This window comes from Aedes aegypti, chromosome 3, assembly GCF_002204515.2.
Source record: "Aedes aegypti strain LVP_AGWG chromosome 3, AaegL5.0 Primary Assembly, whole genome shotgun sequence".
NCBI classification, from domain to species: Eukaryota; Metazoa; Arthropoda; class Insecta; order Diptera; family Culicidae; genus Aedes; species Aedes aegypti.
In genome coordinates, this window is record NC_035109.1 from 75,100,955 (window position 1) to 75,122,520 (window position 21,566).

At 36.0% G+C, this 21,566-nt stretch overlaps 1 protein-coding gene across 2 annotated transcripts in view; it reads left to right on the forward strand.

Moving 5' to 3' along the window:
- The window catches only part of LOC5564268 (protein takeout), a 70,932-nt gene that overhangs the window by 1,000 nt on the left and 48,366 nt on the right, over window positions 1-21,566 (forward strand). For both annotated transcript variants that reach the window (XM_001648567.2, XM_021849580.1), the window contains exon 2: window positions 5,787-6,088. In XM_001648567.2, coding sequence (XP_001648617.2) covers window positions 6,004-6,088 — 85 coding nt within the window. In that variant the 5' untranslated portion in view covers window positions 5,787-6,003. The remainder of the gene's footprint in view (window positions 1-5,786; window positions 6,089-21,566) is intronic.

Here is a 21,566-nt window from a genome sequence, read left to right on the forward strand (position 1 = left end):
TGATGAAAATACAGCTCTGTTAAGATTTCAATAGATTTGATGAGTATTTGAAGGTTGTCCATAGAAGTTAAAGATTCATGTGGAAATTAATATGCAAAACTAAAAAAATAATTCTAGTCGAAGAATTTTGTTAGATTTGGTTGGATCCCACATGAAGCAAAATAATAGCAAATAAATTGATGAATATTGCTACTATCGTTTGGTCGGTTTATAGACAGACCGTACCAAATTATATTTTGCGTTTCAAATATATGTTTATAACTATATCTATTCTGATTTTTCCGATGTTATTAGGATACAGATGTATCATCCAATAGATAAATTCCATTAAAACAGCAAAATATGCAAATATGATATTTCGAATGCCTTGTGCATGTTTCTCTGAAACCCTCTCTGAACACCAACCATTTATTGTTGCAATAATTGTTAATTGTTGATTCTTTATTTACGCGTTCTAGAATCCATCATCGTTATTATCGAAACTATAAAAGCAGTTTTTTTCTGTTCGAAATTGAGATTTATGTGATGACAATGTGTTCACTGTATTTTGATTGCAGAACAAAAAACAGTGAATACATTTTCATGTAAACTTCATTGTTTGGAAACGAAAAAAACTGCTTTCAAAAATTCCTAATTCAATCACCACTCCCTTTCACACCAAATAGTGTTTAAAATCCCCAGGACAAATAACTGGAATTTTACAAATTAAAATAAATCACATTTTCATTGCGTGATTGAATAGGCAAGCAAACAATTTTTAATTATTCGTTCCGATACAAAATTGTGCACAATGACGGCGACACACATCGGATTGTTAATGTCGAACACATAAATTTCATAAGCTAGTAGAAGTGGATAAAAGAGGATGGTCCTTATTTTTCATAATCTAATCGTTTTTCTTACAGAATCTACTTCTTCTCAACGAATAGTTCATTATTCTTTTTTCATATTAAGAGAACTAGCCTTTTAATAGCGCCTGTAGGCTACAAGTTGTAGGAATCGAAAATCAAATATCAGCTATGAAGACAAAAACTGATAAACTGTCGACTAAAAGCAATTATGCCTAATAAATCAGAAATATTTAAGGGATTCATTTGATGACATACAACTAGATGAACGTAACCTCGTCATCCCTTAGGGCTCAAATAGCGATATTCCATACACAAGAGATCAAAGAAACGCTACAAATGTGGTTTTGTGTTCTGTACACGGAGAAAAGGGTTGGGTTAAAACAAACAAATTTTAGTTAATTTTAACCAAGAACTCATATTGAATTTTGCACAAACAAAATATCAGTTTGATTTGACTTGGTACGATAGCTGAAACATACTAAAGTATGAAGATAAATAATTCGTGGGTTTCCACCTTATTTTAACCAAATTGTTTGAAACAGCCAAAAAAAAATTGTGTTTTTTTATGTGACAGTTCAAAAAACAACCAAATTTCTAGTTTGTTAAAAACTGATAAACCTCGTTAAAAACAACCAATAACGGCCTTGCTTCAAGGAAATCTTTTGTTCAAATTTAACAATCGTCTTGTTTTTTTCTATTTGAAATAGACATACTATTTTATGATATTACAATGCCATTTTTTATAGCTTGAAATTAAGTGATTTTTACATGGGATTGGAAATGCAATAACACATGTGTAAATGTGGTATTCCAACAATTCAGGAGCCATAAGCACAATTTACAGACGCGTCCATACATATATATAAAACCGTTTCCATTTTTGCAATTATATAAATCGGTGATTTACTGAAATTATTGCAGTTTGAATATATATTGAAACAAACTTAACTTCAGTTGAAAACAACAAAAATGTTGCTTTACAGTATGGTCCATAAAAATGCGAAAAACGTCATATTATGTATTATGGTAGTTTTTATATGGAAAATGAAACTAAAACTATTATGTTAATCATTACTTGTATTGTTCAATCTGTTTAGAACCTTTTTTTGCTTTGGACATGATTTTTATCTGTTACTCTCACCTTACTAGAGAGGAATCTAATGCATACCATCAAATTATATCATGCAGTCATCGAGTTTATTATCTTTGTAATGAAAGGTTTCAAAACATCAACGATGGGGTGAGATTCTTCACAGACCTTGTCTCGAACATTCGTCCATATCAAATGATAGAATGGATTCCTACATAGAGTGAAGAAGGCTTAAACCTATTTAAGAATAAACATTTTATTCTGGTTAGCCGTAGTTGAACCTTCATTTATATGTAATAAGCGGCTCTGTTTTGCTTCAAACCTATGAGCTAGTCTTGGTTTTTGATGTCGTTTACCGAAGGATTAAATTTGTACACCAAAAAAACTCTTGTTGCCCTCTGTTTTTATTTTTATATTAATCATTAACAAAAAATAAAGGGACATCGAACCCATAAGACGCAAATGCTCCCAAAACTATAACCCTGACAAAAAAAAATGTGACCATGAAAACAGGTTCTCTAAGACCTCCTCCATCCTCTGATACAAACTTTCGCGCCCAAATTGAAAGCACGTGGTTTTCGCAGAATGACAGCACTGCAACTATGTATTAGTGATAGATATCAGGAGTCACTGGATCGAGATGAACCAGCCTAGGGCTGAAAATCTCTTAAATAAAGACAATAATAATAATAATAAGGAGTCACTGGACACGATGAGTGTGCTTGTTGTCTAGTCCATGTACAGTGTTTCGAAGTTGAAGAGTCTGTATGATCAGTGACCACTGCGCTTATACAGGGTGTCCGCAAATTATCCGAACAGCAAAATATTGGAAAGATGATCTCGCATTGAAAACAATGAAAAATATAAGTCCATGTACCTTGTGGTAACACAAAATACAACTTTAAACAATTTCGAAATGGTTGCTTGTTACTGAGATAAGCAAATTTAAACTTTTCGGTGACGTTTTTCCTGAGGGCCGCTAGTCATACTGGAGATGTGTTATCCCTTAAATCTAAAATAGATGAATACAAATGTCCTATTGTTATTTGAAGTAACCTACAGACCAGTGGCTTCAAGTTAGACTGGAAATAGCAAATTATACGGTTCAAATCCAATGAGTTCTATGGACATTTCTCTTCCGTCATAAAGCTCGAAAAACAGCTCCCTTTAAGACACCTCAATACATTTGGCTTTGTTTTGCAAATATTTGAAATCTGAAAAGTGTCAAACTTACTTCTTAAGAATAAAATAAGCCAATGTTTAAAACCATGCAAGAATATTGAATTTATTATACTTGATTGTATAGGGTCATGTCTTCAAAGTTTGTACGGATTATTTGCGGACACCCTGTATTTGAGGACATAGGTAGCTAATCGCGATAATTGAATTTATCTTGAGGCAGACAATAATCAAATTTGTCTCAAAAATATTTTTGTCATTAAATTCATCAAAAAATGTTGCTAAAACCTCTATGAAGGTTTAAAATATGAGAAAATCCAGCTAAAGCTTAAATATAAACGGCGGCAAAAATTTGCAAAATCTGGTATTTTTCGCTGAATAATATGGTATTGGGCAATTTTCGCTCAAAATCCTAGTCAATTTTATTTTATGTGTTGTATACATTGTTTAAAACACGATTTAACATCTTCAACATAAAAAAACATGATTTCTTGAATAAAATAAGACAATATTATTGTTCAAGAGTTTAAATATTGATTTAAAAATAACAAAGTTATTAAGGCTTCACTCACGCTCGTTTGGATGCGGTTTATGACAATTCGTTTGGATACAACGGATTCATCCAGTGTTGCTACATATTTTTCGATTTTAATCTGTGTTTTTGGTCAAAATAGTCTATCTTCAAAACACTTGGTGAAAATTGTTGTTGCTAAAAATATTTAAATGTCAATAAATGTGATTAACAAGAGCTTTTGCAAACAAATCCTGCATGTTCTCGGAATCGTAACAATTATTAATGTAAATATTGTTTACTTAAAAGTATATTGCATAGCTCGCAAAGCAACATTCACATAGAAACAAAAATAAATGGTTGTTTCGTAAATATTGAAATACTTTAGTTAGGATTTGCGAAACAACTAACTGGAAGAATGCCATTCATATTTCATATGTTCGAAATTCGTGCCCAAAACTAGTGCTAAGTCCAAAAATCTTAGTTTTTCTCAAAAATTTGTGAACTGTTATCTGTAGGCCAGAGCGGTGTATGTGTATGTGGCATCACTGGGATTCATTTCCACAGACTTATCTCTTACTCTTCTAAAGAGACTGAAAGACAAAAAGACGATCATTTTGAATCAGTTCGAAAATAAAATAGCTTGAAATTATGCTGGTCGTCCATGATAATTCCCATGTGAAACTACATTATATATGGACAACCCTTGAACCTTCACCGAAAATGCTGAAAATTTTACAGAACTCTATTTCTGTCTAAGGACTGTACGTACATAAGCTGTAAAAGATTGTTTTTTGAATCTTTTTTAATTTGAACCGCCCTAGTCTGGTATTTTGCATTTTATCGATTATTGCACACATGTCACCCTGGCACCTTGTTGAAACTCAGCACAAGCTCACGCGTTGCATTGCCCTGCGTGCCTACCCTAAGATCGATCCGTTTAAGGTGACGGTTGCTTCTGCTTGGGGTGAGGGGTGTGTCTGCTTTTAAAAGCGTTATTAAAGTTGAATATTCAATGTGGTGGACACGCTGTTATGTAAGGAAGGTGTAAAAATTGCAAGTTGCACGTTTTTGTCGGCCAGGTTTAACACCGATGATCAACAATCAATCTCGTAAAAAATTAAATACCCTAACAACACGAGGTAGCAATAACACAACGGTGACATCGTTCTCGAAACTAAAGATAAACAGGTGACAGGTTCTACGACCGGAACAGTGCCGAAGGCACTTTAAGCAGGTTCGTCGCTTTGTTGCACTCAGTGTCTTTAGTATAGGGGCAATTTAAATTGGAACTGACGGAACTGACCGGGTAGAATTAGAACTAGGGAATGGATGCGATAGGAATCATGTTACGAATTATTCCATTGCTTTAGTTCCGGTAAAAGCGGAAAGCTTGGCGGCACGGGTGAGTGGTTTACTGATTGCTGCAATCGTTGAGATTTTTTTCTAAATATAAACAACGGGTGGCTTGGTGGTGACAGTGCATAGCTTTCTGGATGAATCGACAAAGTTTAGAAATTTTAGATTTCATCAAATCAATTCAAACTTGGCAGAATTTGATTTAACGAAATAATGATAAATTCAAATATGTTAATAATGAATAAAAATCAAAAATTCAGTAATTTATTTAAAAAATTATAACGATGTAAGTGAATTTCTTTTCCAAATGAGAACTATTTGATCCAACAAACTATCGCTATATCAGCACTAACATAAAATATTGGTCTGAAAATTAATAGCTACATGGATTATTAATTTTTCACATTTCCTCTTTCAGATTACACTTTTTTCCAGATGCACATTTTTGCATTCGTGTAAACATTTAGTAATTGAGCACTTCTGTCTTTCAGAATCAAACCTCAAATTTTAATGAAATTCCAGATATCTCTCATAGGCTTGACTGGAAAAAATGATTCTCATAATTTTAAGCCAAATAGGCATGATTAATGTAAAACTATACCCTTTCGTTGCAACTAAAGCTGAACAAATTTCTGAAATTTCAGAACTTGAAAGGTAGTCAACGCAAGAAGTAGTACAGGGACTTTGTTCGTAATCTTCCTTATCTCAAAACATCTCCAATCGACTGTTGCAGGCCCATCCAATATTTCCCAATCCACATCACTCAACTGCAATTCCAACTTTTACGACTCCACAGCAACAAATCTAGGGGAAACAACAGTCCACGAAAAGCGAGCTGCTTTGCTGTGAAACTTGGCCATCGGGCATCAAAATAAGTTAATCGTTATCGACAAGCAGAAGTGCCCAAACGCTCGACCAGTTGAAGAAGCTATCGCAGTTCGCGTGACAATTCCTCTCGCTCCAAGTTCTTCCTGAAATTGTGCAAACGAGCTACCACTAGCTAACTAAACGCGATGCACTACCGAACGACGTCGATATGGAACCTGATCGGTTGCCTGGCAGTCCTGGCCGGAACCTCCTGGGCAGCGTATGAGAGACGTAAGTACATTCTCTTTTTTTCTTTTTCGATAATTGATATTAACTGTTGACCTCCCGCGTTAAGTGGCATGCAAAATCCGAATGCTGCACTACAATGCCGTTGAAGGGCGGCCTCGTCTGATGTCTCGAATGGGGATTCGAATTCGAAGTGATTGGCCACTCGATTGGTATAGAATGGAATATGTCTGATAGCTTAAAGCTATTAAGTTCTGAAAACGTTGGGCCATAAATATTGATTGCATACTGTCTAAAACGAAGCTACACAAAATCGGGCTCTTCTGAGCCAACACACCATGTGTGTTATATTCAGATATCCTAAAAAAACGATTTTGTGCTGATTTCTGCAAAATTTTCTCAAATTTCATGATACTCAGAGATGCTTTTCAAAACAGAAGAAGAAATCATCCCAGAAGCAGTTTTTTCAGCATGTGTTAAAATTACACATTTAATGTGTTTGTCCACAAGAGCTCGATTTCGTGCCAAACCTTCACATTTTTGTGCAATTTCGTTTGAGCGTGCATTTAATCGAATGCTTTTGATTACGATCTTGTCCGTGGAGATTTTTTTTTTTCAATAGCCCAATCATGTGTGAAGTGCACCCGCACCTCGCATGTTTATATCCGATTTCCTAAAATTCGATTCGATTATGGTCCGCCAGTGGCACGTTTTAATAATTATTCATAAATTTCAATGCCACCACCACCCATTGTACGAGACGGACTTTGGTGCGTACCGGATAATGAACTCTCGAATCACTCCAACAAACAGTGACTGGTAAGGGTATGCGGTATTTTGAACGATTCCGGTCAATACCGTTAATACAATTTTCTGCTTAAATTCATAAAAGAAAATGAGTGGAATTTTTTCGTTTTATAATTATGCTCAATTTTCCGACTACGCAGATAAAACGTTGTGCTTGTTTGTCCGACGTTTCGACATTGGTATTGTGTCCTCTTCAGGAGATACTGTAATGTAATGTTTGTACATGGGCCATGAAAATGCGAAAACTGTTTGTACGTGAGTTTAGGAAATACAAGTGCTATTTTCATTATTTTAGAGAATTATTGTGATTTCTGATTACTGTAATATATTTTGACATAATTTCGTACACAGGACAATTTTTGTCATATATATTTTTCTTACTTAAATAATGTACTAGAGCAGTGGATGGAAAAAGTCTCGTAGAACGTGTTTTACATGGTCACAATAGAATACTTTGCCAGGTCATGGTTTTGGGAGCATTTGCGTCTGATATGCCTTTAATTTTTATAAGAGTTTAATAGAAAATAAATGCTGAGGTCTAGAAGAGTTTTTTTATTTTCAAGGTGGAAGCATGTTCTTTTGGTTGAAGATAACTAAAATCATTACTGTCTCATAAGTTTCTAGCAAAACAGTGCCGCTTATCACACTAATATGAAGGTTCAACCACAGCTCTCCAGAATGAGCCGTTTGTTCTTCAACATAAAATAAAATGCATATCGCATACCCTTAGTGACAGGCAGCACGAGCAAACTCATCAAACACACCAGCCAAGTTGTTGTGACCTTGACACCGAACGAGGCGTGAACGCGAACGTCCACAAGAGTCCCCCTTCTCCTCCTTTGGGTGATGCGTTGCCAAAAGTGTAAATATACAGTCTTTGACACTAAATTTGCAACTTTTTTGTTTTTCCATACAAAATGGAGGGCTTGATCTGAGTTATTTAGGGACCGATTTGAATGAAATTTACTCATCAAATCAGGCATAACTTCAACTTCAACATACAATCAGGCCTCCTATTAGACGCTGCCACCCACTTTGTGCCCACCGAAATATCTCAGCTGTCCTTCGATTGATTCTAGTAAAATTTGGTAGCCCATATAGAAGCAAATGATTTTCGCAATCTCGAATTCACAAGTGAACTCTTGACGTATTTTAGTAATTGACTTTACCTAATATATTGCTATTAAGCTATAAATAGTATTTTGAGAAAAGTTGTAGATTTTGAAATGGTCAACAAGTTTACTGAACACAGATTTTGTGTAAAGCTCTCACATTTTCAGATAAATTGTCTATATCTTTTCGTCAAAAAATAAACTTTAATCAAAACATAACTTCTTTTGAGCTTGTGGTTGGAAAAATAACTCAAAAATATATGATGAAAATCAAGTTATGTCTGATGTTATTTGAATAAATAACTAAGATCTAGCCTATCAAGTTTGATAATTTTGAATTGAAAATCGGACATAGCAGAACATCGATATATATTTTTGAGTGATTTTTCCAATCTCGAGTTTAATAGCAATAACGGTTTGACAAAAGTGATTTTTTTGCCATATTACAATAATTGGCATACATTTAAAAATTGAACATGTAGCTTCATGGTATCTCGATCACGGTGGTAGATTAAGGCGAAATAAACAAAATTTTAAGACACTTTTTGTGTGGGGATTTCATATCTTCTAATATACCGTTTATAATTTTTACTAGGAAATTACACTTTGATTAAATCGTTATTACTTTTTACCCGTGATTGTAAAAAATATTCAAATATATATGCTGAAATTCAAGTCAATATTTTTTAGCTAAGTAACCGAGTTAGTTTTGTCTAATAAGTTTACTTTAGGTCTCATATTATTTTTTTGTATTCAATAACAGTGCTGCTAGCTTGTGACGAGAAACGCGTCATAAGCCCATTTTATATGGTATTCTCGATAATTTAAAGTAAACTGATTAGACAAAAATGTCTCACTTATTGAGCTTCATTGAATTCTGAGATAAATGTGAATTTCACTTGTTTACCATAATTTTTCAATCGACATTAGGTTTCGAAATCCATTTTTTTTTCAGTGTAGGCCACAAATTAGATTTTTCAGAATTTTTAATAAAAATTTAGACAATATCTACAAGTCATCCGTACTTCAATATTTTGTGGGAGTTGTCATTTCTAAATATCATTATTTTGAAAAAAAAAATAGGTGAGACATAAGTAGATGAAAAAACCGAATTTAGTACTATACCATTTAATTCCACTAGAGTTTGTATCCTTTGACAGATACGCGTATTTCGACCTCAACTGTAAGGCCGTCTTCAGTGTCGTGTACTAGACACTTTTATCATAGGTGAGACAGTTTGACCCTTTTCGATTGGTAGTTCAGATAAATTTTGGAAAAACTAAGTAAGCAAAGTGGCTTACGTATTCAAGCTCTAAAAATCCACAAAATTTCATTGAAATCTTACAGGGTTCTGCCAGCTCGGAAAACGATGTAACGTGACGTGGGTGAAATGTATTGTCCAGTACTGTACGTACTTCTTCGACCAATAGACCGATGACCATCAAAATGCAGGGTCTTCGCACTTCGGATCTCGACAAAATTACCCCATCATTACCGGAGAGCAAATAACGGCTCACTGGCGAGTGGTTCGGATCATCGCCGACTTCGTCATCTATTAACACTCTCCGTGAAATAAGTTCGATTTTCGGTTTGAAGTTCGACGAGGACCATGTGCCGCTGGCTGACGACGGATTCATTGTGCAAGGTCAAGTGTTTGTTTCCACTAGAGAGGTAGGGGGTCCCTCGAACATGATGAACAACCGGACGAGCATGCTGATAGATCATGGGAAATTCCCATGCCCGCAGGGTGTTGACCTTTCAATGTTGGGCGTGGCGAAGGTTATGTTTTAATGATACATGCACTTAGTCCAACTGGTTGTCGTGTGTCCTCTTATTCTTAACTGGGACAGAGCCCGTTTCTTAGCTTAGTGTTCTTATGAGCACTTCCACAGTTATTGAGAGCTTTTGTTTCAAAATTGACCATTTTTGCATGTGTATATCGTGTGGCAGGTACGAAGATACTCTATGCTCTGGAAAGTTGAGGAAATTTCCAACCCGAAAAGATTCTCGACCGGTGGGATTCAAACCCACGAACCTCAGCTTGGTGTTGCTGAATAGCTGCGCGTTAACCGCTACGGCTTTCTGTGCCCCTGAATAACCTATGATATTCTAAAGATGTTCAATGTATTGTACGTTTCTTGCCTAAGTGGATGTCGCAGTTGAGTCTCATAAGTACGGAAATGGGATTGAAAGTGCTCGATTGCTTCAAAGCATATCAGTGTATTCTTCTTATATATTAAACAACGAATGTCCGCACTTTTGGAAGTCTAGAGAGTTGTGGGCTTTCGTATTTAAATGAAACGTCTATAAGCGAACTCCGACGCGTTAATAGCTTTTCATCCCGTACAATACTGTAGAGAACCGCTAGATTTTCGCCGCGGCCCGAGATCTGTAGTAGGTTCTTGAGAACATGCCATGCAAATATGTACCTTCCAAAGCTTTTGAAAAAGCCTCTCCGTATGATTTACCCAAATCCTAGCAACTCCTATGCACATATTTGACAAAATCCTATAAAAACTGGTCTTATCAGATTTAATATAGACTTCCGGCTCGTGGAAATTCAGCTAGCTCATTGTAAGATCTCTGTGGGATGTACTAAATATGACAGACTCGTAAATCCCAATACTTTAACCGATTTCCAATCAGAACTCTAAGAGCATTTCAAAACAGTGTTCGTGTCGTTTATCTTCACGATCAACTGCATTTGCCCCACTGATTTTGATCGACTAGTCCGATCGAGAAAGCGGTCAACCGGTTACGGTTTGGCGCTATGGCAAGGTCGTCTCTAACCGGTATACACGGTTTTTATAGCGGCTCTTAGCATCGATTTCGATTCTTTCGAGCGGATCCATCCGGTTGGTCATATGGCGCGTCGGAAACAGCCAACAGCACCGTGAACGATCTTTCAACACTACAGCGGACTTGGCCGGGCAACGAACAACAGCATTATGTTGCATCAGTTGGCTGCCTAGCTTAGAACCCATCGTGAGGGTTGATATCAAATTCCATCGCGCATTAGTGGAAATTATAGTGGTAATTAGCTGATGTGTGACGGCTTGGCATGATGTCATTTGGCTGCGATTGAATTCGGGGGACTTTCGTCAGTCCGAGTGTCGATTGTTCAAAGCGGAATTCCAGCAACCCGAATGGCCATCCAAGTGGTAACCGAGCACCCCGAAGCACCTGAACAACAATGAAACAAAAGAAGGCCCAACGCTCAAGTGCACTTTTATGCAACCGAAAAAGCCATTGACTGCCGGTTGCATTGATTAATTGCTTGCTCATCGAATGGATGGAGGCTCAATGTGCAGGTTTAACCCTTTCAGGACGACTTTTTCTCAAAACTGATTGAAGGGTTCCCATCTAGATGCATCATAAAAGCCATGAATAAGGAAAAATATTGGAAAAAGTTTTTCTCCTGGAAGATCTGGGCCTTCCAAAATGTTCACAAAAATCGCTATTTAAAATAAATATATATGAATAGAGTATTCCTACTGCTAAAGTATTCGTCCTGAAAGGGTTGAGTCGAATAAAAAATTCTAACATCCTTAGGACGTGACGTTATGGCAGCGATGGGGCTGCTAAGGGTACGATGATACACTGGTTGGTGTTCAAAGAGGAGTAGCGTTTTGTTTGCTTGTTTTTTTGCAGTACATTTGATGCATATGTTGAGCTTACACGCATCTATGAGAGTAAGGTATAAGTAGGGTGTTTGTTATTTTTTGCGATAATTTCTTTGTACAGATTTTCGTCAACAACTATTGTATAAGGTACACTCAATTTCGTCTATCGAAAAACATGTACCCACAATATTGTCATCCTAAAATTGTTTAACAGTATTACCTATGCGTCGATTGAAAAGAGGACTTCTGTACGTGAACCCTATCAACCACACACTATCAGACACTCACTGTTGTTACTCGACTCACGAATTCCAATTGTAAGCATTTTGTTTTGTACTCGAGTTGGAGCACTCTATTTGCTTGTACACTAAACTAATGTAATCAGCGATACGCGCGGCGCACGCCTATCCAATGATTTCTTTCAAAATCCGGAAGGTTTTGTTGATACCTACTAGCCCAGTCGGTCAGGTAGCAGCAGCAGCAGCAGCCAGCTAAAGGTGGCAGTTGGTTACGAGAGCAGCTATTTAGTCTGGCGCTTCGCAAAAACCTTCGCGGTGAGTGACTCTTTAATATCACTACAAACATGCGTGTCTCACGTGCTATCTAGCGCTGGATATGATGTTTTCTATGTTTTGTTGTGCAAAAAAAATGTTACGTTTACTTCATGCCCAGATATTATGGTTATGGTTAAGGGTGTTGAATGTAGTGTTGGAAAATTGTCATTGCCTGAGTCATTGACATGTATTGAGCTTTTTTTCTGTTCGGAACATAAACCACTGCAACCAATATTTGATCTAAAGTAATATATCCCGTGTTCTTTGTTTAGTGCATGTCGTGTAACTTTGTCACTATCGAGAAGTGATAAAGTATTAGATTTTCTTACAGCTGTAATTCCTAACTTGATCACAGAAAACGATTCAAATTGAAAGGTTCCGCTATATATTCCCTTCGAAGAGTGTGGGTGAGTGCATTCTCTACAGGCACACACCTTTATCAGTCAAAATAGGATCTCCTGATAAAGCCAAGAAATTACACCGATATTGTCCATGCATCAGAATCCTAGCCCTTACTTATTCAAACTAGAGAACTAAATAAATAAAATATTAGAAAGTTAATTGCTGAATTCGACTCATTTTTTTGTTGTCTCTAGGGTAGCGTCCATTAATTACGTAACGCTAAAATTGGAAATTTGTGACCACCTCCCCCCCACCTCCGTAACGCTTTTTGTATGAAAAATTTGAAATTTTTGTATGAGCCTTAACGCTTGAGCCTACTCCCCCCCCCTCCCTCTAGAGCGTTACGTAATTTGTGGATGCCGCCTAGCCATTCTCGGCAACTGGGAAAACCGAGACTTGTCACTTTCAAAAAGGTTTAAAATGTAAGAATGACCATGATTCGCGCATCCATTTCGGATCTATTTATATTTCTGTCAGTCTACCCGATAAAATGAAAACAAAAATGAACAAAATTTGGTAGAGCAAGATGCGACTCAAGAACCTTCTGATTGAGAGCCACTTACTTTACCACAGTACCAATCTATCGTGATGAATGATAAGTGATCGATGCGAATGACTTGAAGCAAATTGATGAATGTGTTGTTCCTCTGGATGTTACGTTTATGAAGAATCATGATTATGACTTTAAGAACCATGATTTATCGTCCTGAATCATGGGCTAACCAATTTATGAATTTCATGACTTGTAAATCATGGTGTGGGAATCAGATTTTTATCCGTGTAGATCTTTACCCAATAACACACCACGAAAAGGTGATCTACCCGCGTTATGGGTCGATGTATTGAGCGATTCGAAGCATTATTTATTTCCAGTATTGATTTGATTTGGTATTGATTTCATTGACATAATAGATAAAAGATCTAATTGTAATATCAAATAATTTTCCTGGAAATTCCGAACCAAATTTAGCCGGCTTATGAAAGCCTTTCATTGTTTTAAGTACTGGTGGTGGTTTAATTTTAAAAAAATGTTGAACTTCACAGCTGAGTGTAACGCGGTTCAACAGAATAAATTTTTGATTTAATATATTATTCGTCTGCAACGACAATATTTTTGCAGTAAAAAAAACTTCACTGTTTTAATACAAAGTCTTGCTGTTTTTTGCTTGAATAATATTTTTATTTGAAATAATAACATCTTTTTATTGGTCCCAGGCCCCTTTTCCTTCATTTTGTTTTTATTTTGAAATGAAAAAAAAAGATTATGGCTATTATGGCTTAATTTATTTACATTTTCTCCTAAATATGTTCTAGGTGCCTGCGCCACTTTCCAAATCACGAGATGTAATCAGCAGCAGTGTTGGGAAACTCGTGCTCACGAGTAAAAAAATACTCACTCTCGTACTCTTTTGCGAGTAATACTCACGCTGCGAGTCACTCATTCCTTACTCTAACTCACGCGAGAGTATGACGTCATAACTCACTGCGAGTATTACTCACGTAAAGAGTAATACTCGCAGTGAGTATGACGTCATTACTCTCGGGTGAGTGAGCAAGTTACTCTTTGTGAGTATGGTGAGTAACCAATTCCCAAATCAAAATAACATTAGCAAAATTACATTACTTTGTTCTATACTAGGTGGAAGACTTTAAATGTAAATAATTCATAGTGTTTACAGCTGCTGTCGATTTCACTGTGCATTGTGATGCGGTTTTTAGTCTGATTGTTTAAAGTTTACTGAATTTAGAATCAGCTTTTTAACATGAATTAACAAGTTATAGAGGTGAAAAACCGGTTGTGTTCAAATATTTTCCAGACTAATTTCATTCGTTTAGTGACATAAAATAATACTGAAACTTTCTCTGAATGCGTTTATGTAATTGATTTTCAGTTGAATTGAAATATAAGTAAAAATGAAATAAGGTACCGCGGGGCAAGTGGGTAATGGAAATCGCATAGTTGAGATTCTTCAAATTCTAAAGACTTGAAATAAATGAGGTCGTATACATTTTTTAAACTGACTCCCACCAAATATAAGCAGTATGTTGAAATTTATTTTTAGGTAAAACTATACAGTAAAAGTTTTTGCAAAATGTCTTTCACTTGCCTCACAAGTTTGTCGTTTTGAACAATAAATTGAAAAACAAACGGTTATATTCACGATTTCTATAAACTTCAACATTAGTTAAGGCGTCCTGATGAACAATAACATAAGTAACATGTAAACTTGTTACAGAGTAATAGTCGACAGGTTAACAATCTTTCGCTCTATTATGCAATAATGGTTGAAAAATCGTAAGAATCTCTTACCTATCGTAATGTTCTGAATGGCCTCAAAGGTTTACGCATGAGTTTGAAATGTTAATTCATATTTTGGGTAAAATATTAAAATTATTTTCAATTTCCCCATTCACCCACTTGCCTCGCTGAACCTTACGGAAAGTTCAGAGATCATGTCTGAATAAATTGTTCATACTTAGACATTATGCGAGAATGTTTATGTCAAATGGGATTGTTTGAAGATTTAGAAAAATATTTGTTTAAATAAATAATTTTTGGATTATTAGTGAATACAAAGGGGTTTGAAGTATATTTGTGTTGAATCAAAAAAATAATGTGTCGAAAGATAACGGAAAATTCTGGTTAATAGGAGAATATTTATGTTGAATGGGATTGTTTGAGGATTTCGAATTGAATTATTTGTGAATACACAGGAGTAATTTGAGAATATTTGTGTCGAATCTAAATAATCGGAGATTGTTTAAGAAATCTGAGATGATTTCTGATTAATTTGTGAGTACTCAGAAATTTAGAGACAATATTAATGTTGAATGGAAATGTTTGATGATTCAGGAAAATATGAGCACAGACAAACAAACGTCACAGTCTCATCACTATCCATCGACCACATTTTTACCGGTTGATTCGAATATTTAAAAGGGGTCAATCGGCCACCCGCAGTGCTTGCGTCGTTTTTGTTCATGTTTGACGTTTACACACTACCGCCATCTGTCGTCCCATCTTTCAATCACAGTGTTTTCAGCATTGGGCGTACATGTCATCACGACTATACTTTTGATTGGAATTTGTTCCAAGTATTACGTCTGTTTGTCTGTGATTTGAGATTATTTTGTGAATGCAAAAGAATTATTGGAGAAAATTTGTGCCGAATCTAAATGTTCAAAGATAATATGAAATTCTGAGATTATTTTTGAATAATTTGTGAGTACAAAAATATAGAATATTTGTTTCAAATCTGAATGTTTAAAAGCTACGGAAAATTCTGATGTTTTTTTTTTCTGAACACACAGAATTTATGAACAAATATATAATTCGAATGCAAATGTTTGAAGATTCGGAAAAATCTGAGATTATTTTTAAATAATTTAAGTATAAAGCCAAAAAATGGGATAATGCATGTTCCGAATGGGAATGTTTGAAGATTACGAAAAATTCAAAAATAATGGGAAAGTTAAGTTTAATTAATGTTTAAAAATAAAGGGAAATTCCCAGACAATTTTTCAATTAATAGTGTTTCCTTTGAACTAATTAGAGAATTTGTGCCCCCCTGGAAAAAGTAAATGCTCAGATTATTTTTGCATTATTTTCGATTACCTAAGAGGTTTTGAAGAACATTTATGTCAAATGGGAATGTTACAAGGTTACGAGAAAATCTAAAAATGTTATTAAATTGTTAATTTATGCTTGGGTCCCATGAAAGAAATTTTGTGCGAACTCGCCAAGCCACTCTCAAACTTTCTATGCATTCACAGATTATAAGGAAAAAACTTTTGAATTTACCAGGTACCCCCGATGGTTTGACCACATGTAATCTGAACACTTTTTAATTTGGTCCCCCGTTAATTTGTACATCGTTCAAATTAAAAATGGTTCAAACGTCATTTAGCTCATGGAACGAAGTAAAGTGGAATGAAACGCAGAATCAAAACAAAACAGTGAAAGAGGTAACCAAAATACGATTCAAGGTTGACTAGATGTTCAAATTAAAAATGAACCCCGATGGTTTACATGAGAAACCGTTCAAATTAGCGGTGGTGCTATTGTAAAACAATCATATTTGGCATAAATGCATTAAGTTAAAGATGCAACCGTTCGCGCTGAAAGTTTGTCAATTGGTAACTTGACCAGTGAGTTAAATTTTCAGCACAAACAGTTGTCTGGTTCTCTATATTTGTGCTCTTGAAAATTTGAGATAATATCTAAGCCATATTATGGCTTCGATGCATCTTTACCTTAATGTATGCAAGAAATAATTTGGAAATAATCTCGGATTTTTTTATAGCCCAGTGGCATAACAACTAAACTCTGCTTGGGAATCAGCAATTGAATGATATTCTGAAAAATTTCCGTAAGCTTGAAACATTCCCATTTGGCGCAAAGTTTCTCCCTATTCTCCTTTTTATTAGCAAATAAATCTCCCAAATAATTATCCGCTTAATCGTAGTCGCCATTATTGGTACCGTTCCGATTGTGCTGGATAGGCCCATTTCCTGCATTTGACGCCATGCTTCGGATCGATGGATGCAGACTGAAGCTCTTGTTATTAAGGCAGCACGGGACGTCATCATAATCACCCTATCCATTTCAAGAAGCAAATCCCAAGAACCACCCCATATATCGATGCGAAAAATGTATCACTATGATTCTATATATGTAGTGCACAACCCAATAAATTTTCAGCTTCATCGGTTCACTAAAACTCGAGATTTGCTTCCACAAAGTTTTGATGATAATTGTTAGAGTGAGACAAAAGATAGGGAAAATAACACGGTCTCCCGTGTCCCCTTAATCCACTTACTGTAGAGTCCACCAGTAACAAGCTGTTCCGGATTGCTAAATTCGCTAGTACAATCCGCAGTTGCAGTATTGTTGGGTATGTGGTTGAATCCGGTAACATCCGAAGCCGTAGTATAAAACCTGCTGCTTCCCCATATCATTTTGTTTCCACCGATCTCTCGTGGTGCTCTATCTGGACGTTCGTGGAAAACGACGATTCCTGACTTCCGTAGTTAGAGCCGTTCGATTCTACCTTCTGCGATTCTGCGGTTCATTGATTCAACGGGTTTTCAGGATCAACTGAAACATAATTTTTCACTGCACAGGTACATTTAACTGTAAAATGTATTTTAGATGACACTTTTCTTGATATTTTCACCGCAGAACTAAAAAAAGGCACCGGAGAAAACGCGAATGCGGACTGCAGAAACATCGTTAACTAGACAAAACTAGAGTGCCTGTAACAAGAGTGACGTCATGTTCAAGTTTTGACAGGTCTCGGATTTTCACACGGAGAAAATGAAGTACTCAAAAGTAAGTTCACTCCACTCAACTCAGAAGGTTCGTAAGTTAACCTCATTTTGAGTTGATGGGGTAGAAGTTGTTGTCATTTGTAGCCATGCGAAAAAAAAAATACCTACTGGCTTAGTTCTTTTCACTCAACCGGCAGATCAACTAACTTAACTTCTAGTACTATGCCACTTACTCAAATTTGAGGTAACGCACAAAGGTTCGGTTTTTGGGATTTTGTGCTCTTGCTCTTTGATAACAATAGAAGGAGCGAATGAAATAGGGAGAGAAAAATAACTCAAAAATAAGTTAAAAAATACTCAAATATGGGTTTTCTGTTTTCTCCGTGTATGGAAATGACAGTGCGCCGTTGTTCCAATTTTGACATTAACGCCAATCTTATTTAAATCCACTCTGAACAAAACAAACATGGGCAGTATTATAGCATCTGTTAAGGATGCAAAATAGCATTGAATTCATGTAACTGAGGGGTGCGGTCTCCAACATTTTGGTCATTCAATTTGAACACATTTTTTTCTTACAGTGCTAACTGTTGTTTGTTTGCTTGTCTCGCAAGAAACCGTCTTCAGTTAGTTAGTTATAAATATATTTCACAAAACTTCTGAAAAACTTACGCATCAATAAGACCAAGTAAACGTTTTTTAAACAGTTGATAGTTTTGTGTCACATAAAATGTATAGTAGTTTTTAGCGTGACGAAGTAATGGTCGAACATTCCTAGGCATACTCGGATCATTTTGAAGAAAATATCACCTTGACAGCAGCCTGGCTACTTGTTTATATAAAGTTCGCACCCCCTAGGTGTAATATCGCTTATGTTGGTTGTAACGACTTGGTTGCATCTGTTTCCGTGTAATATTGATACATGTTGGATATGAAAATTACACAAATGCAATGTGATGAGAAATGGTAATCGGATTTTTTTCGTTGTAATATAACATCAAAAAGGTGCTCTAATACATCTGAATTAAGGGGTTTCATCAGAATTTCGTTACATCGGCCTGATTACGTCGATGCAAATTACATTATTTTGTTCTGTGTACTTGTAGGCTGAATATATTTCGAAAAATTGTTTCGAACATAAACAACTGCATATTTTTTCTGACAAAAGTAGGTTCAAGTGTAGATTATCATACTGTGTCAGTTATATCTATTTATATGCTAGTAATTTTGATTTCGACTTTAGTCTGCCGTTCCAAATTTTTGGGCAAAATTCAAAATCATAAGTTTTTTTTAGAAAAATAATAAATTTGGAAATTGTCTCTACTTCCCAGAGCAAAGAGTACTATTGGTATAGTATAGTCAATTGGCAAATAAAGCTCATAGTTGATAAAGGTGGATATGCTCATAAGTACATTAACCTAAAAAGCAGAATCTGACCCATTAGAGGTGTAACGTCAGAAAAAAGAAGAAAAGGGTATTTACGATGCAGCATGCGCAGCGGAATACCTTACATAAATTACAGCTTGTGTTAAGAATTCATATTATAATAACGTTTTGTGCGCATCCAATAGTCCAATCCAATCCAATAAAATTTTCATCTTATAATTTGAATAAGGTCACCCCAAGAATAGCCTTACATATTACTTAATATTTTTTGGGCTATTCGCAAGCTTTTTGAATATTTACATATTTCAAGTGAGTAAAATTACTCACGAGTGAGTAAGTGTTAGTCGAAAACTCACTCACGAGTATGAGCTGTACAACTGAAACTCACGTCTGAGTATACTCACGCGAGAGTTCAAGCTGTACAACTCACACTCGCGAGTGAGTTTGCAGTTTTCAGTGAGTACTCACGAGTTTCCCAACACTGATCAGCAGCTCAATTTCCTTCTAATAGATTAGTAACAGCGCTTATGTTATCTTGTATGTAACTGCAATCAATAAAATCAGTTAAGTAGAATCAACCTTCTAGAAAAAAACAGTCATAACATACCAAGAATAGTTTTCACGGCTATTCGGCCTCAATGGAAGTTGATCCTGAATATCAGCTTCTATACCCAGACAACCAGAATGTACGTATAACCAAATCACCTTTTGCGTTATGCGATGCTTATTTGTGTAAAGTACCACGTATAAGATGTCCTCATACGTACAAAAATGGAGGCGATATACGTGCATATTTTATATGATGAAACATAACATGCAATGTGAGTGTGTAGATTTTCTTGCGAATTAGTCTATAGTCTTATGCGACTTAATTTATGATATCAATTTTTTTTTGACAGTTGCTACGGATTGATCCGATTTACTTTGTACAAGTATACGGGATGAAATGGAATGTACATATGGACTAATAAAATAGCGTTTTATGCGAGAAAATTCATCGATCAAACGATTTCATCCACCATATAGTGCGGGAGTGATGTAGTTTGTAAAAATAAGCGACTTTGTTCGTATGCGGCTTCTGGTTGTCTGGGTACTCAAACAGCCTAGATGGCCTGTATTTTCGGTAGCCGATTGCAAAAAAAATAGATATAACACTACGGATTGTCTGTTCCGGTGGTATAAGTCCATCATACAGGTGGCCCCTAATTCATGGTGTCATGCGACTAAAAGCATACCGTGCCTAGGACTGAATGGTAAGGGGGTCAAAAGAAACCTAACCGTGAACGGTACCTGTGGAGTACCGGGGCACCCTCCACAGTATTATTCCGTTACTGTGCTACCCGGACCAGTAGCGCAGTTGACCTTGTACTTCTCCGAAATAATCGGCTACTCATATTTAGGCTCAAATCATAGGCTTGATACGAGTGAGAGCATGTTTTGTAATATGAATGAACGTGTGAAATTATCCAGGTGAACCTTCATCATGCAAAGGCCGCATCAGCAGTGCTCAGCAGAAGGTTCACCAAAGAAAATATCAATGTGGAACTAATTCAAGAGCCCTGGGTAAACAATGATAGGGTACTTGGTTGTCCTTCGAGCAGTTGTAGAGTTTTGTACGACGAATCTCTGTCCAAACCACGAACAGCTATTCTTGTAAATAGGGACACAAAATTTGTCCCAATTACAGAATTCATTCGTAGAGGCATTGTTGCGATCATAGTAGAGATGCCAATTATCCGGGAAAAAACTGAGGTATGTATTGATTTTGCTTACTTTCCTGGAGATGTTGTGTGCCTCCATGTTCTGTCGTTCATTTTGTCAACTGCTGTAAGAAAAATAATGCCCAATTTATAATAGGGTGCGATGCAAATGCCCATCATACAATTTGGAGCAGCACCGATATTAATAAACGAGGAGAAGATCTTTTAAACTACCTGTTGTCTAACAGCATAGACGTATAATAGAGGGGATTCTCCTACTTTTGAAAACTCTATCTGACAAGAGGTTCTTCTCACGATCTGTAGTGACGTGCTATCGGAGAAGATTGTGAATTGGCATGTTTCTGATGAAGAATCATTGTCAGATCATAAACAAATCCGATCCGATTCGATGGATCAGAAATAACAGAAAGCTGTAGAAACCTAAAGAAAACCAATTGGGATCTCTATCGTTTTCATTTAACGGATAAGTATTCCCATAACGGTGAACAGTTCATAACTCTTTCACAGCTGGAAAATGCCTCTCTAATGGGATCATTGACCAAATGGTCTCCTCTTTTTTTTTTTTAAAAAAAAGGCCCTCTTTTTTATTCTCAATTCACTTATATTCTAATTGGAAGCTCATTTCACCATTGGGCATCACTTGAGCG